We start from the raw sequence: 18,503 nt of genomic DNA, 5'->3' as shown, positions 1-18,503 counted from the left end.
TGTTTTATTTCAGGTGAGGCAGACTCCTCTAATTTGTGACTGAAGCTGCAAAGCCTGTTTCTGGGCCTTTCATCTTCTTGCTGCTAGACTTTTACATCTCGCATGAACCTGAAGTTTGTGGGAGGGAATGGTACCTGAGCAGAGGACTTAACAAAAATTACCAATATTGTAGTAGTATTGCTGCTTCAAAGTAGTGGTATCAGTATTGCAGTGTTTAGCGTCATGATATTACAGTGGTATTCATCACTTTCTCCTTGCTTTGAAAGGAGTCCTATTTTGTCTTCCTAATTCCAGATAATGTTTTTCCTATGGATTTTTTGCGTTACTCTACTATTACAACCTGTTATTGTGCTTTCAATAACTTTACATTAATTAGGATTTTAATGAATTATTTATATAAGTACAGTGATTGTCGAAAATAGTATTTTTGCAAGAAGTGTATGAAATGCATTACTTTTAAAAATGTTTTTATTTTCTTAATACCGGAGGGATAACAAATGCAACTAAAAATAATGAATGACAATTGATTTTTAGGCACTGACTGGAAAAAGATAAAATTAACAAGATGGAACTTAGAATTTTTATAATTAGTAATCTGTCTTTTTGTTATTTTAGTTTCTAATTTTCTGTTTGGTGTTTGTTCTTTGTGTGTTTATGGTTTCGTTTGAAGAGTCTTCATTTGTTTGCATCATTATAGGCATTAGGGATTAGAAATACTGACTAAAAATAATTTTTGCTTCTGAAAGTAGGAGCTTTTAAACATAATTTCTGGCACTGAGTTTCAAAATACTTGGGATTTATTAATGTCTGAATTCAAAAGAAAATTAACAGCTTTTTTTCTGTTTATGCATGTTGGTGTAAAGAATATCACTCCTATCACACTGCAGCTAAAGGAGTGAAAAAAACCAGTTTTATACTGAAGTTTTTCTCTTTTCTGTCCTGCGTTTACCAGGATGAGTTCCACTCACGATTGCGATTTAATCGAAGAGGACTTGTTGCCATGGCAAATGCTGGGCCCCATGATAATGGCAGTCAATTTTTCTTTACATTGGGTCGTGCAGATGAACTTAACAACAAGCACACAATCTTTGGAAAGGTCTGTTACACGAATTGAAGTCCAGTTTAACTCTGACAGAAGCTACTAGAAGTCTCTCTGTGGGCCGATTTAGTATTGTTTGCTGCTATGTGCATTTGAAATTTATTTCAGTGCTTTCTAGGCTCTCTCCATTATCTTTGTTTCTTACATCTGGTGGAAATGTTTCTGGAGGTTGTTCCTGTTGTTACCTATCTTGCTGTTGTTATTCTTCTAAATTGTGTTTTCATGTTGTGCTGCCTTTAAGTAATTGTATTAGTATTATTATGGCTCTGTTATTAATCAATTATCTAATACTAATGACATGTTAGAAAATTCTGTTTATAATTAATTAGATTCTAATTACCCAAGAAGGATCAGAAAGATGAAAAACATGAGATGAATTTACCACTCTCATGATTTACTTTAAAGAAAATAAAACAAATATTTTTTTTATTGCAGTGATTTTTTTTCCTGTTTCATAGTTCACAGTAAGACTTCAACATCTTCCTCTGCATACATTCTCAAAACTACCTGTATTCCTTCAACTTTTGCCATTAAATTTAAAATCCCAAGCTTTTGTCATTGCACTTGCTTGCCTTTAAAAAATCTTACGTGCTTACAATATTTCCTATATCACTTGTACTTTCAAAATTTTTACAGAATGATTGCCTTGTATTTTGCAGAATAAATAACACAAATTACAGCAAAGAACTTTGAACCTTTCTTTGTAAATTTGACAGGTTACAGGGGATACAATATATAACATGTTGCGCCTGGCTGAAGTAGAAGTTGACAAGGAAGAGAGACCTCTCAGTCCGCACAAAATAAGAAGTAGTGAGGTAAGTATGTTCTGTTTTGAAATGTGACATTTTAAAACTCTTTCGTGCATAGTGTTCAGAAAATTTGGCTTGTACTTTTGCATATTGTTTTAAAATATTGAATCACTTAATTACGAAACATGTACTAAAGATGTGTCTAAAATGCTGGTTTTTTTTAACAGGTTTTGTTTAATCCTTTTGATGACATTGTCCCAAGACCAAACAGAAAACTGAAGAAGGACAAACCAGAAGAAGAAACTAAAAAGTCCAAAGTAAAAGGCACAAAGTAAATATATGCAACATAAATAGTGGTTAATTTTCTTGCACTTGAATTTGAAGGTTGGCAGATTTTTATTTCCATTTCTGCCTTTGAATCACTTCCTTGTTTCCCAGGAGGATCATGCAAATCTGGTTTCTCTGACTGAAATGTTACTGTGCCTCTGCTGAGCTGTAACTGTTTAGTGCATGGTGATTGTTGAAAATAATAAAAAGTAGTTTATTTTTCCCATATGCCGCAATGTGCAATCATCTGACTGAGATGACACTGCAGTTAAAACCTACTGGTAGGGTAGCTAGGTTGCAGCTCAGTGGTTTGTGATTTTTTGAACTTACTTTATCAGATACCATTTCTCCCCCACTGAGGTAAGAGGCAAGCATTTTGACGTGGGAAATTTTAGATTCTGTGAATGAAACATGCTGTGAAGAGTAATAGGAACTCTAAAGTGGACATGCTGTCAGTTCTGCTGCATAAAAACAGAATATGTTGCAGCTCACTGGTTACAGCAGTGTGAACAATTAACTCTTGAAAAATGAATTCTAGATCATAATTTCTTTTAATTGCATTCCTTCTATGTGTACACATTTGATACCTTTCTGAGCTGTCATATCTTGAAAATCTTATATCTTGAATGCTGTTCCGTTGAGAAAAAAAATGCAGCAGCATTGTCAGCATTCAAGAATCTGGGAAAGTCAGTCAAGACAGGATTTCTTAAATTGTGTCCTAACTGATGGTTTGCTATCCTTGTTTTATCTCAGGAGTATAATACAACATACTTTTCTGAATATTTATGATTTATTGCAAAGCAAAATATGGTAGTTCTTTGGAACTGGTACATTTAGCAGGACAAAAAGTTTTTAAAAAAATCATGCACAACAAGAACATAATATATTTAAAGTTAATAGAATATTACGAAAACAGTATTTAAAATCTTACTAGAACATTTCTTTTTTCTCTTAAAGAAACTTTAACTTACTTTCCTTTGGGGAAGAAGCTGAAGAAGAAGAGGAAGAAGTCAGTAGAGTTAGTCAGGTATTTTACCAAATTATCCTTATTTTTATTTTCAACCTAATTAACTTTTCTGAATATTTGTCGAAAACTTTAAAGTTTTTAGTCTTCTTCTTACATTTGCATTTTGAACAATAATACTCGAATTTGCTTCAGTTTTTAGGATTCTGCTGTTACAATAATTTTGTAAAACAGAAGATTTTAGCTTTCGTGATTTTGAAGGTGCCTTCACTTACTGCATGGAATTTTCACATTTCCATGAACATAAAGTTTCATAGTATAAATCTATGTCTGTTTAAACGTCATGGAAGCATTGCTTCTTTATTCTTTTTCAAGTCCTTTATTTATAGAGTGCGATTACACAGTAAAATACTTGAATTCTGAAGATGATCTTATGCATTTCCAGTGCATGCTTAGCTCCATTTTCTTACCTATATCCATCTACCTGTGAGCGAAATGATGTGTAGTTATTGTGGAGAAAATAGCCCATTATCATAATTTAATAGTGCACTACAGCGAAATGTTCACATTGACAGAACCAGGATTGCACAGGTAATACTTAATCTAACATTTCTTTCCCTTACTTGGCACTTAAATGAGGTTAGTTTAAAAATTTCTTAAATCAATTGCTGATTTCATTTCTACTGCTGACCAAGTTGTTTCACTAGTTTCCTAGGCTTTCTACAATACCTCATTTCTTCAGTTAGTGATCAGACTACATGGTCCTGCATCCTGTACCACATAAGTTAAAAAAGGCTGTTAGTCCTCAGAAGTTAGGTAAAATACAAAAGGAAAACAGTGAATAATGATGGACAATATTATCAGCTAGAATGATAGTAAAGATTTATTACAATAGCACCTTTTACTATTTTTCTTTGTTTTTTTCAAATTGGCAGTCAAACTCTACTTGTTTACCTTAATATGCTCATCATTTTGCTCTTGCAGTATATCTGGCTTGTATACTGCATTTAACTCAGTTGCTTCGACTTCCTGTCTTTTCATGCCAGATATTTGTTTTCAGTTTAAAATTATCTGAATAGAAAGCCTCTTTCATGATAAGCCTAGTTTCAGTGTTTTCATGCTCTCTTTCAACTCAGCCTCAAAATCTCATTTGCCTAGTTGTTCTGACTAAATTCTGGACTGGTTTTAGCTAGATAAGTAACCACACCAACTCTTTATGAAGAATTTATCTTCATTTTTTGTAAAAAAATAAACCCTTCTTTTTGAAACCTCATTGTTTGTTTATAAGAGGTCTATATCAGTGTCTCTGTATGTTATCTTAATCTAATTAAAGTTGAAGTACATGCATATCAGCACTAACTGGCATTTTCTGTTTTTGATAAGAGCAGTGGAATGTCAAAGTTATTATTGAGATCCTTTGACACCTACAGACTTAGAATCCTGTGAGCTTTTTTGGTTGCTGGACACAGTTGCTGGTTTAAGTAGGGCAGAGAAGCTCTGGTAAAACCCCTCAAGGCCCTGGAGGCTATCAGCACAGTCACAGTCAGGGATCTGGCTGTAGGGCCCCCACTGGTTGTTGATCAGTGTTTAAACTGTAACTTTCAGTGTCCACATTGCTTATTGTCTGTACTTGTTCACAGCCCAGCCACCATTCCAAACACACCACCCCTTCCTTAATGAAGGAATTATATTTTCATGTTGCTGAATGTGTTAGTCTTTGTTTTCTACATAATAAAAAATTGTGGTTGCATTTAAATGAGTAAGTTTTTGTTCGTGTGTCTACTGTCTTTCCAAGAACATTAGACAATGCATATGCAATTGAAACATTCACAGTACAGGTCACAGTATTGTGACTGTTCCTATAGCAGAGATTTTCAGTCTGATTTTTCTCTGAAAATTAAGTGTACTTTTTTTTCACATTAGCAGGTAGAATGCTTTCTAACTGCAGGTTTTCTGCCTGAAGACCTTATGTGTTGTTAGATTTATTTGACTCCTGTGTCAGTAGATGATTCTTGAATGATGTATTCCAGATTGATGTATTGCAGTTTGTTAATTTCTTTTTTTCTTCCTACGGACCTAATTAGTGTTCTTCCAGTTAATAAGTACTGTTTTGTACATGGTGGTTCTTTCAGTTGTCATGTGTCATTATTGGAAAGTCAAGTTCTTACCTCTTCATTCACTCAAGTGTATATGTGCTAGGCCTCTCATCTTTGATACGTAATTATTGTACATGACTAAACAGTATCTTTTTTTTTCCTCTTTCTCTGTCCTTGATAACTAAGTGCATTGCTATTGCAAAAATAAATCAGTGGAGTCAGTTTGATGTTTCTCTTTCTCGAGCACTTTCTCTGTCCTTCTGTTTTTAAAAGTGTTTATCCTTACTGGATAGGCTAAAAAGCTAAAGCTTTTAGCTAAAGCTAAAAAGAAACAAGTTTCGTTTTCCTTACCATAATCCTTTTTCACTATCTAGCCTCTTAAACACTGAAATGAATAATAACTTTTTTCTTTTAACAGAGCATGAAGGGAAAAAGTAAGAGTAGTCATGATCTCCTGAAGGATGATCCACATCTAAGCTCAGTTCCTGCTGTCAAAAGGTTAGTATGTGATTTCTAATTCCTAAAACAGATCTATTTTTAATATGTTATACCAAATTATCAGCATGTATACTCATTTAAGAAATGTTACTCTTTAAAAAATTCAGAGTGCCAGTGCTAAATTAGACGAACTATTTTTCTAACCCACTAAGCTGTCACCACCACTGGCCATCAGTGGGTGCCTAGTAAAGAATTAAAGCAGTGCAAATGTAAAGTGTATCTGAGTAGTCTCCCAGCCTCCATCAACTTTCACCTCAGAGAACTGTCAGAGTTTGATGTCGCTCATCTGTTTAGTAACCTTTAACAGAGCTCTCCTCAAAGTGTGTATTAAAGTTTCTTTTAATACTGTTTCCAATTACACTGTCCTGTCCACTACAGGAAGAACTATCTCTCCTTTTTATTCTGGGCCTGGATGCTAGTAGTGGCATTTCATAAATTCTGACTGTCATTCTGGAAGAGACAATGAGCAGCCAATGCCTTTTATACCTCTCTTTACCACAATCCTTTCTTAGACTATCTCTTTCATAGCCTGAACTTTTAAAGTTACTTAAATTTTCTTCATGATGAAGATTTCTTTCCTGAGATTATTCTAGAGTGTTGTTTTTCCCAGCCCTCTAATCCTACTTATGCTTGAAGGTATCTTTTTTTCCCAGATTCAAAGAACACACAAAAATTAGGTTAATCATAAATCTGTATGCTTGAATAAAGTTGCTTTTCTCCTCTGTTTCTTTTTAGTACTTTATAAATTCTGATTTTAACCACAGTTGAGTTTTAAGGTGAGAAAATTTCATGAAAATACGTAAACTCCAAAAATTTGCTTATCTTAGAGTCCTAGACTGGTTAGTTTAGAAGGAACCGTTAAAATTTATCACACCCAACACCCCAACACACCTGCAATGAGCAGGACAGAGCAGACAATCTATATCAAGTTGTGCAGAGCCCCATTCGACCTGGCCTCGAATGTTTCCAGGGTGGAGCATTTACCACCTGTCTGGGCAACCTGCTCCAGTGTCTTACCATCTGCATCATGAAAAACATCTTCCTTATGTCTAGTCTGAATTTACCCTCTTCTGCTTTAAAACCATTACCCCTTTCACAACAGGCCCTGCTAAAGAGTTTGCCCCCATATTATAGACCCACGTTAAGTATGGAAAGGCAACGTGCAATAAGGCGTCCCTGGAGGCTTCTCCAGGCTGAATAATTGTGTCTTTCCTCACTGGAGATGGGATCATCTTCGTGGCTCTCTTCCAGAGTCCTTCTATCAGGTTTCTGTCCTTCCTGTGCTGTGACCCCAGAGCTGGATGCAGCACTGCAGGTGGGGTCTCACCAGAACAGAGCAGAGGGGCAGAATCCCCTCCCTGGCCTTGCTGGCTATGCTGTTTTGGATGCCCAGGGCACAGTTGGCTTTCTGGGCTTCAGGTGTACATTATCAACTCATGTGCAGCTTTTCATCCACCAGCACACCCAGGCCTCCTTGCTGGGTTGCTCTCTGTCCATTCATCCCCTTGTCATATTGATATCAGCAATTGCCCCAGCCCAGGTGCAGCACTTTAGTAAATTAATGTCATTGATTGCAACACATCTAGAGTATCTTTAATGATATTGATTACTTATTGATTGCTTAGAGCACACTTCAAAGCCTTGACTTTTGAGACTTCTTTAATACTCCTATGTTTTTCTCTGACATAACTTTGCTTTTTTTAAAATGTGGGCTAAAAAGGTTTAAGGGCCATTATTATTAGTCTGTGATAATTAACAGTGGATCTGTTAGCCTTAGTATAGTCAAATAGATTTCTTTTTTAATTCACCAAACGGTAGCTGTGTAACAAATTTAAATCTTGATGTTAAGCTTAAGTATCAGTAAAATGCATCTTCCAAAATATAAACTAGTTGCAGTGAAATGCTGCTAATTATTTTGGTGTTTTTAACTGTATACATTAGTGTTTTGCTTGAATAGCTCAAGATACAGTTAGGATTTCTCCATTGAATGAAATCCGTTGTTTTTAAGCATTTCTGATTAGAAAGATTTTGATAGTCAAATGATAGAAAATAACATTGATACTTTTAAGATATATGCGAAGATGATATAAAGTAGTATGTTTACTAAAATTTCAGGTCTCTAACAATTATTTTTATTTAAGAAATGTTGAGTTTTAAATATTACTTTGAATCTCTAGCATTTCAAAGTAGTTACTTTTTTTTTCTTTTAGTGAAATGGCAAATGAAGAAAAGGATTTGAGTGAGGCAAGTATTTTTTTACAAATAATTCTTTGTATTTTACTGTGTGCAGATTAGATTTTCTTTTGAGGAATAAATGTTAGAGATCTTTAAGAGCTAGCTCAAGTCAGATTTCTGGCAAAAGCATGAAGACTTTCTAAGCTCTGAGGTTTGGCTATTCACAGCAGGGTAGAATTAGCATACTACCTGCTACCTTTTATAGAAACTGTTGGTATCATATTTCAGTTAGTAGATTAGTTATATAGGAGTATGGGATATGGATTGTGTACCACAGGGTGACAAACCACCAGAGTAGATAAAAACCCTGATAAATACCCTGCTTCTAAAAACATTGTTAAAATCAAGTTTGTCATGAATAGTTATATAATTGCAAGGTTTGAGGATAAGTCTGCATGTGAGTCAGAGTTCTGTTCGAAAGATTTCTTCAAGAGAACAAAAACTCAATTCATTAAATTGTAGCAGTGAAAGCTGTCGCCCCTGAAAGACATGAAATTTGAATAGTCAGATAGTAACATTCACCTAAACATGAAGGCAATTGAAGTACAAGAAAATTGTCATACATGGTACAGGTAAGCATAAGCTTGTTAGTTGAAGTATGTCTCTGTCTCCAGCCATAGATCATGGGAGTACCCCTTTGAATTGCTGTTGAGATAAGGATGTAATATATGACTAGGATTGTCATCTCCCATTTGCCTAATTGAATCCTGGAAAGTGTTGTTTTCTGTATCTGTCCATCATACACAGGTATTAACTACAGTGTGTGTTGACACAGTGGAAATAAAGGAAGAACATGGTCTGTCCCATTCGTGTGCCTAAACAAAGCATCTGCTTACACCCTGTTCCTTTTTTCACAAGGCATAGTATGAATTCAGGCTTTTTCACTCTTCTCCGTTGTAATTTCCTGCTCTCCAGAAGCATTTTAGTGTTAGAACAGTTTGGAGAATGCTATTTAATTAATTAATCTTCAGATACTCAAATATCCCTTTCTTAAGCAAACGGGATTTGGGGAGTATAGAACGTGAGTGTATTAGGTTGAACAATAAAAAACGACGTAAATATACCTAATTAAGCCGAAGTTGGAAATATGAAGGCATTTTCTCTTGTTTTTCCTGGAATGGTGTTCTCTGTATATTTCATTACATTTAAGATTTTAGGTAAGATCTAGCACTTCAGGCAGTTAGCTGGATCTCATAAAGTGGTAGTAGTATTTTGTCATCTTTCTTAGAGTTATTTTGGTTAACATATCACAGGATCACTTTGCATTTATGCAGCTACAGCATGTTGGTGGTTTTATAGCCAAACCTAGTAGCACATAATTCTTCCAGATCTCCCTGCTTCCCCAAGCCTACAAGCCCATGGCATGTAAGAGGAACTCTTTAGTATTCCCTAAGCACCTAGCCTTGCTGTTCATGCTATTAAATACCATCCCATTTCTCTTACTGCAGTCCTCAAATTAGTACATTTACTTCTTTGAGAGAGCCTTTGTATTAGCAATACCTCGCAGCTACTTGTTAAGGTTCATTTTGTGCCCAACTCATTAATGAAAACATTGTAAGAAATGTATTAACAAAATTTTTTCCCACAAGTGACATTTCTTTTCCTCATCCTATTTGTCTGTCAGTTGCTGAACAGTAAGTTTCATCCAGTACTATGTATAGATAAAATTAGTTACCCACTCCTCAGTTCAATAATTTTATTAAATGGGAAAATCATATTACATACAGTAGCTACTAGTCATTGTGCCACAAAATGTCTCATTATATTTTCATATCCACATTAAAAAGAAGAACATGGCAACTCCACCCAGCTAATAACAGCAGCAAAAAGTGGTATAGCTTTCAGGCAGGAAGTTTTGCATTTCTGTGTCACATGGGGAATAACCGTCAGCCGACAGAATAGCCACTTCCCTTTTGAGGTGCCATGCAGCTCAATCTGGATTTTTTAATCTATTGTTGAATCTGTTTGTTGAGATCAGATGGACTTAATGTGAGAGAGAGAGGGACTGAAGGAGGAGACTAGGCAGGAGAGAAGAGTAGAACTGCAGAAGGGAAAGCAGTTGAGAAGGAAGGGTATATGCTATTTTCTCAGTGTTTTTCTATTAGAAAAATGGGGAAATACTGTGCAAACTGAGGCTAATTAATGGTTTGGAAAGTAAAGGATTTAGCCAAGTGAGACAAGTTGAACCATTTTGTCCCTCCAGTTTTAACCCCCCCTCCTGTTACTCAGATATCTGTAATTTTTAACTAGCTTACTACTTAACAATTCTTATTTGTCTAGAGTTGTCTATTTCTATTCCAGAAGTTCTTCTGTCCAATTAATTGTGTTTCGGTGATATGCTCTTAGCTAAGCCCTAGTCAAATCTCCACCAGGAGTCTGTCTTTATCCTTGATTGTTAAAGACTTAGAACACAGTCCTGTTACTTTTTTTTGGACCTCCCCCTGCTATTGAAGTCTGTAATTACCTGTCTTTCTGACAATTTATCATGTAAGCAAATCTTCTGGAAAGTTTGATTACCTCCTTTGTCAAACAATACGTTTCTGGTAAATTAAGGGAAATGCTGATCCTGTTCCAGTTTTCTCTTCCCCTATTGAAAAAGGACAGACAAAACTCCCCCAATAACCTTTCAGTCTTTTAATTGGCAAAATATTCAGCTATTTTACTGTGCTGAATATTCAGAAATTTCTTTGTTGTTTGTGACTGGTCTTGTCTTGTCTAAATCTCAAATCTAAGCATAGTAGTCTAAAGATTCCTAAACAGTGACTCCACTACAATTTTGGAAATCCAACTTTTGATTTTTCTCTTCTGTTCCCAAATTTTGCCTCTTCCTGCTTTTACTTTTTTATCCTCTCCTCCTCCGTGTTTATGGTCTTCATGCATGGTCTTCTCCTGCCTGTGCATTACACCCAGGACATGGATGTGTTCTTCCTTCCCAAGTGCTTACATTCTGGCAGTCTCCTGGATACAGTAAAGTCCTCTGGATTACTATTTTTAAGTGTCCTTTCTTTGGCTAAAATTAGAATCATGTGGCATCTTATGCTTTCCTTTTGCTAATGAACATCACACCAAAGTGAATGTAAAAAGATGTACCACATCATCTTTAAGCTATCATTCTTTAACTGAAATTCATACAGATTTCCTTCTTCAACAGAGGAAGTAGTCAAATGCAGATCTCTTGGTCTAGTCAGGCCACTTGTTCTTTCTCTAGTTATTTCTCCCTTCAAATGTCTTTGATCCAAGGTAGTTTGTCCCTATTTTCCTACCTGTTCTAGGCATGGAGGCCTGAGGCCTCTCCTTGGACCTCTGTAGCACACTGCATTGATCAATTCCACAGGTTTTCACAGCCTGTTATGATCAATTTAGTATTTGTAAATTCCCTTGTAGGAGCCTATGGGCTAACCTCTTCCATCTCATCATGACTGTGGTATAGCCATATGGTAGGGATTTAAGTTTTTCTTTCAGTGCAAAGTGAAGGAAAAGATTAGTGTATTGTCTCAATCAAATTTTGGATTCATGAACAATGGGTGCAAGTAATATCACACTGCTGTGATACCATCTATAGACCTGTAAGAGTTAATAGTCTAGAATGGACTGTTTTAGTTTCTTTAACCAAACAGATAAGAAGTAATTTGTGTATAAAAAAGAAACTATCATATTTCTATTTTTTTTATTACCTCTGAAGCAAATAAGGATATATTTTTTGTAAAGTTTGCTTTTTTCTTGGAAGAGATTGTATTTATAAGAAAAAGATTTCCATATTGGTCATACTGTACCGAAAACAATCTAAAGTAGTTTTATGATTTTAAATCAATAAAGGACGAAGAGGAACGTGATGAAGATGCTGATAGTGCAGAAGATGAAGCTGCCAGTAATGAGAGATTTCAAATAAAGGAACGCATTGCCAAGAAATTGAAAATTGATACAAGTGAAAATACTAAACAGCAACTTCAAGAGGAAGAAACCAGGACAGAAAGGAAAACAACTAGTCGCAGGTAAGGATTGTGTTGTTTGGTAGGTGTTTTTCTTTTGATTGTTTATAGTTTTAAGATATTTTTGACACCTTGTATGGGAGTTTTATTTTTCCTGGTGAGTTAGAAATAAAATGTATTTATATGTATTTGTCAGTCTTTACTTTGTCTTTCTTCTCAGTTGCAAGATTGAGTTTTGCAGCTTCTTTATCTGTGCTAACACATAGTAGTCGTCCACCACTGAGACTCACAGAAAGGAAAGCCATCCAGTGAAGTCTGGTTTAAAACAGTACTCATCCTTGCAGCGTACCATCTTTCCAACAGTGCAGCAGATACATGAGTTTTTCTTTATAGACATAAAAGCATGGATTCCTGTCATGTAATTAACTGTGCCAGTGTTTGTGAACATCCCTTCCAACTCAGAATATTCTGCAATTCTGTGATGTGTGCTGATTAGCACTCAATTTTCAGTGAGTTAATTTGTTTTCTTGGAACCTTATGTTTTGACAGTTCTTCTTGCATCGTGAATTTGAGGATAATATTTATATTGCATAAAAACACTCATAATGTGTGCAAGTGATGAGTAATGGGTCTGTTGTCAAACTTACTAGGACTTATTATCCAGTACTTCAGTTAATACACTCCAGAAGTTTCTAAAGAATTAAGACCTTTCAGCTGAAAGGTTAAATGTGTAAGTTTACTTATTCAGTGAAATTTGCTGGGGGCTTGGTGGAGGAAACATCAGAAAGCTAATTCAGATTTTATGCTATTAACTCTGCACAACTGTCATAGATGACTGCCTGATTAAATTAGTCAGGCTTTGCCCATGCTAAATTCTGCATACGTAGTGGCTGTTTTGGATTCTCTTCCATGATGGTTTCCTTTGAAGGGAACCATTCCAGTTTCTTTTCCTATTCCAGTTTATTTCCCTGTTCATTTTCCTTGTTTTCCTGTTTATTTTAAATGGTTTTCTTTCAACTGTTTTTTTTTTTTTTTCAGTTCTTTTTCAATCATCGCTGGTAAGATATTATAGGTGATGGCCCAGGCATAATGCTGACATGTAAGAATCTAGAACATTCTAGATTTTGTTTGTGACCGAAAAATACCTGTTTCACCACTTACGTAACAATTACCATCTTTATTGTAGAGATACATTCCTGGGAAGTAAAGGTTTTGGATCAAAATATGAAGATAAATTTGTTAGAATAATAGACTTTGAGATAAAACATTGAAACTTTGGTTAGAAAAAGACAGAATAACTGAGACGGGATCAGTTGTTTGACAGTCCTCAGAAATTCAGATACCTGACTTCCACCTCTTGCAGGTTTTTATGACTTTATATGACTGTATATAATCGCTTTCTGAAAAAAGGGCTTTGTCAGTTACAGTGAGTGTTCAGTCATTATCATAATTGTTAAATAAAACTTGTTATTATAAAGCGAAACGAAAACTTACACCCTGATGTTTTCAACTTGATACATATCAATATAACTGTTTTTACTGGAAGAATTTGGTAAGATTTTAAAAGCAAGATTAGTAAGTTTCTACCATTCCGTGTAAAAAGGTATGGCCTTTATGTTTGGAATCAGGCCACAGTTTTAGAGGCATAGGAACACTTGCATTACTTTGGATAATCTTCTAATACTGGTACATTAAAATATGCTAGCTGTAAATCTTGCTGTTTGGCTACCTTTTCAGAGCAGTGAAAAACCCAGTTACAATATTGCCAAGAAAACAATTTGTATTAACCACTTTAATAGGTTTGAACAGGTCTAGAAACTAAAATATTCAAGCGATTTAAGAGGAAATTCAGTGTCCTTTTCTACATCATCTTCACTATTGATTTGAATTTAAGAATCACACCAGGTACAGTACGATACAGTACTTTGCAATTTGAGCAGATCTGCTCAATTGACTGGTCCCAGTCAGTCCTTTCTCAGGCCTGGAAGATGTTACTTCTAAAGTTCCTCATAATTTTGTGTAATAGAGATACATAAGAAGAGCGTTTGACATAAAAGACGCAGCATAATAACAAAAATAAGGAACTGTAAACAATATCTGTAATTTAAGCAAGCATTAGTTTTTCCTGTCATATGATTTGCTTCTGGTTAGAGGCTAGGTAACTAACTTCCATGATTTGTCAGATTTCGTGTAGTCAACAAGATCTGTGTGGTCAGATATGTAAACTGATGTTAATCCATTTCTTTTGGAACCATACATAAATCTGATCTCTTTGTGGAGTTGTGTTGTGGTTTAATACCAGCCCACCTCCAAACTCCCACCAGCAGGATCTGGGAGAGAGTCAGAAAGGTAAACGACTGATAACTCTGCTGATTTAAAGACAGTGTATTAGGGAAAGCAGAAACTGTTTATGCAGGTAAAGCAAAACAAGGGATCAGTTCCCCAATTCCCATGGGCAGGCAGGTATTCAGCCATCTCTGGGACAGCAGGGCCCTATCACATGTACCAGTGACTTCGGAAGACAAACTATATCACTCCAAATGTCCCCCATTTCTTCTTCTTCCCCCCACTTTTTATACTGAACATGATGCCACGTGGCCTGAAATACCTCTTGTCAGTTGGGACCACCTATCCTGGCTGTGTCTCCTCCTAGTCTCCTAGGCCCTCCATTTCTCCTGCTTGAGTGGCAGTGCAAAAAGCAGAAAAGGCTTTGGTTCGCCCTATTAACAACTCTGTGTTCAGCACGAGTCCAAAACACAGCCTCATGCTAGGTACTGCAAAGAAAATTAACTACCTCAGCTGAAACCAGCATGAAACTGATTCTGGAGCGCTGGTTTTCAGTGCTCCTTTCTCTCAGTAAGAGCATGTAAATTGCAGTACATAAAATACAGTATCATGATTTTACAGCTATGTTAGACTAGCTATGTTATAGCTAGGTATTTTTTCAAAGAACATGTACAAGACATCTTGTAAAACAGATCACCTGACTTTTCTTTCTGTTGTCTTTGAAGTTGTGCTGTGTGTTGCTTTGGGAATTGGCTGCTGTACTATCTCTGCTGAAGACAGATGGTCCACAGGAAGTACTTAGATCAATGAGTATGATGGATAACTTCAGTCCCAAAGTCAAGTTACTAGTCCTGTAATTGACACAAGTTTAAGCTTCTCAGAGTCAATGAATTGTTCTTGGTTGGGGAGACTAAACAATTACAGTTTAGCATTAAATAGCCATATCTGGTAGTGGAGGCAAGGATTCAGAAATTCTGAAGGTCTCTAAGAAAAGCTCTCTCAGAAAAAGAACCTTGAAGTATATGGCAGCCAAGTAACATCTTTACAATGGCAAAGGGCTTTGGAATTTGTAGATATTTACAACCTACCTATCTGTCCAACTACCTGTCCACCAATCTGTTTAATTGTCTCTGGGGTTTTATTAGAATGGCTTCTGGAAACAAAATTTTCTAAGGTGTAAAAGCAAGTTCACAGCATGAAGAGAACACAAAGCTAAAGGATACCCATAGGAATGAGGTACTCAATGCCAAGGCTTGCATCATGTTATGGCTTATTTTAAGAGACAGTTGTGTAGTCAGTCTGTAAGCTGCTGGCTCTGCATGTGGTCGGTCAGTGTGCTCTGTTTGTGGTTATTCTGCTCTTTCAGTTTGGCAGTAGTAAGAGTATTAAAGCCAAATAGGTTATCTTAACTCAGAAGAGGGTTTTCTTGGACGCATTTTTAGCAGTTGGGAGCCATAGCCTTGGGAGATACTGCTTAGTGTCACAAGTAACATAAATTTCTAGATTTACTGTTTTCCAAGTTGTTGTCTGCTGTCCTCTGGCATGAAAATCAAAGGCATGGTATTGTTTGTTATAAATAATGTGTTTTTACATTTAAGGTCTATTGAGATAAAGTAAGATAAACAATATCAAGTTTTATTGTCTGAAATAGTGACTATTTTCTCATGTACTGAAGATGTTTAATAATATACTCGTGGGTGTTCACCACCCACTGTAGTCAAAGCCTGTGTTGATCAGAGGCAGAGATGTGGGAAGTGTAAATATCAACAAAAAAGTTGGATGAACCATCCAGAGCTCAAGGGTAATGTCTACTAACATATCAGGGAGAAGAAACTTTGATATTGATCAAAATTTCTTCTCATCAGTTACTTAAATGTGCTAGTAGAATAATTGAACTTCTCACAATATTTGTTTTAGAGTACTGTCTTTAACATGCATGACTTTCCTGCAAAACTATTAATTTGTATCAGTCCAGTTTCTTTTAATCCAAATGCATTTGTGAGGTCTGAAGGTTGCACATTCATTTTAGAGAAACTGTATGGAAGGAGCAGAGACACTTTCTCAAATTCATGAGATACAATACCACTTCTAAATGCAACCATATTTGAGGTGCTTAAATGGTGAAGTTAATTTTTCAGTATGCATTTTAACTTGTGTATATTTTAAAAATACCTTTATACACTTGATAACTTTGTATTAGATTAGAAAACTTGAGGAAAAAGAGTTTCTCAATCATTCTGGTAGGTTGTTAGAGAAATCATATGGGTCTGGGGTTTTTTATTAGAAAGCTTGAACCTAAACTTCATACTGTAAAACAGCTTCTTACATATAGGAATGTTTAGAGATAGAAGAAGTGTTTGCCATCATTGCATAAGTAATAAAATTTCTCAGCATCACATAGGGTTTGTAAAATGGCAGTGGCTTGAGGTGACCACCTGAAGGCTTCAGAGTAAACAGTCCTCTTACAACTGGTAATTAAAATTCTTTCTTATACATTTCTTTTCATCCTGTAGGTGGAGCTCGGATGCTACACATTTCTATTTATTAGGTTTAAAAATTTTTGGTGCTTCTTGATTGCAAGACATGCAGTATGGAGTGAAATACAGTAGGGTGTCGAGTTTTTCACTGTATAATCTAGTTCAGTTGCATCTTTGTAGTGGATATGGTGTTAAATAGCAATATGAAATAAATGCTTAAAATAGCTAAACTATTGAGGAAGAGAAGCTGACTTTTTGAGTAGTTAACATTGAATTTAATTCAGTGTTTCCTCTTGTATATTTTCTCTTAGTAATCCTATAATTTGCAGTTAAACAAAATAACCACATTTTGGTTTACAAACTATTAACTATCCTAAGGAGATGAATAGTAGCAGTAGTAGATAACTACTACTGTTAACTATTTGTAATTAATGGTAGCTCTATAGCTACTCCATTGCAGTCCTGTTTTTTTTATATCTGTTTGCTTGTCATGGATAAAATATTTTCTGTGCATATATAAGTAATCACTTTTTTTCTGTGCATATATAAGTAATTACTTCCTTCATCCTCAAAACAGAAACCTGTAACAGTTTTTAATATGTAATTCCTTAGACTTAGTTTTTTGTTGAAAGACAGCATGAAATAACTTGGACAAATAACTTGCATATCCACAGTCCTTCTGTCATCCAGGCACAATTGTAATAAAAATAGTTAATAATGCTAGGCAGAGTTTCAAGTTCATGCTAAGTCCATTTCAGATCAGACAGTGAAAATTGAATATCGTCAAGACACCTCAACATTTTCTTGGCATCAACATGAATAATCATTGCCACACTGAGGGCGCAAGTTTGCTTTTCTAAGTGCTTGTATAATACTGTGGTGTGGAAAAGTCAAAGGTAATTTTGCATGATCACATGGAAATCTTTCTTAAAACATCTTTAAATCAAAACTTTTCTCTCTTTTTAAGTCTGCAGTTGTTATAAGTGAAGAGTTGAATATTTTGTAAATTAATAATTTACGTTAAAATATGTTGTTTAAAATGCATTTATTTTGCACTTGTTACCTTGTGCTCATTATGCAAGCATTACAGTGAAAAGTAGTAAAAATGTGTATTTATATTTTTCTACTTATTTAAGCTTAATCTAGTGTCTTGTGTTCAGCAAGCTACTTTTCTGTTAATGTTGGCTGTTAATAAGTATAGCAACGTGATGCCAATACCATATATTTCGAACTACTTCCTTACTTTGGAATGTTAAGTTTTATCTGTTTCTATATAAACAGATATATTTCTTCACAAAACTACTATTTAATATTTAATAACCGTACTTCTAATCCTACTAGCATTTTCTTGAACTAAGTGTAACTTACTATCGGGCTTTGTCCAACAACAGAGTTTGTCTCCTGGTTTTTCGGTTTAGCACCAGAATATATACATTTTATGTCAATAAGACTGGCTTTTGAGATTTTGAATAGAAACTCTTTTTGCAACTGACTTCAAACTTCACTGTACCTAGAGAACGGCTGCTGTTTTCATACAGCAAATTCAGGTATTGTCTGAATAGTGTTTTAAGCCAAAGGAGACAATTAGATAAACTATGTATCTCATGCCATAATTTACTGCCAGTTACCCTTGTATTGAACTCACTGTTTGGCTACAGCTGAACAGGAAAGGCATTCGAACATAATTTTTGTAGATATCAAGAGAGCATAGTTTACTCCATATTTAGTCAGTGAGTGTATTCTATTCCAGTCCTTAGATACATGATTCTTAACAGTACCTCTTCCAGTTTTACATTTTAACTTGTCTGGGTTCAGCTTGTAGCCAGTGAGCTATTTTTTGGTG

General features: G+C 35.3%; 1 protein-coding gene across 2 annotated transcripts in view; it reads left to right on the top strand.

The window, feature by feature from the left end:
* Positions 1-18,503, top strand: part of CWC27 (CWC27 spliceosome associated cyclophilin) — a 97,206-nt gene that overhangs the window by 2,951 nt on the left and 75,752 nt on the right. Inside the window, exons 4-10 of one of the 2 annotated variants that reach the window (XM_014881396.2) lie at positions 953-1,096; positions 1,816-1,914; positions 2,076-2,179; positions 3,133-3,202; positions 5,654-5,733; positions 7,944-7,977; positions 11,785-11,960. In XM_014881396.2, the coding sequence (XP_014736882.1) occupies positions 953-1,096; positions 1,816-1,914; positions 2,076-2,179; positions 3,133-3,202; positions 5,654-5,733; positions 7,944-7,977; positions 11,785-11,960 (707 nt within the window). The remainder of the gene's footprint in view (positions 1-952; positions 1,097-1,815; positions 1,915-2,075; positions 2,180-3,132; positions 3,203-5,653; positions 5,734-7,943; positions 7,978-11,784; positions 11,961-18,503) is intronic. The other variant, XM_088156092.1, reaches the window with a different exon arrangement.

Source organism: Sturnus vulgaris, chromosome Z (assembly GCF_052056855.1).
Source record: "Sturnus vulgaris isolate bStuVul1 chromosome Z, bStuVul1.hap1, whole genome shotgun sequence".
NCBI lineage: Eukaryota > Metazoa > Chordata > Aves > Passeriformes > Sturnidae > Sturnus > Sturnus vulgaris.
Note: the sequence above shows the minus strand (reverse complement) of the source record. Positions and strands in the feature narration are given on the sequence as shown.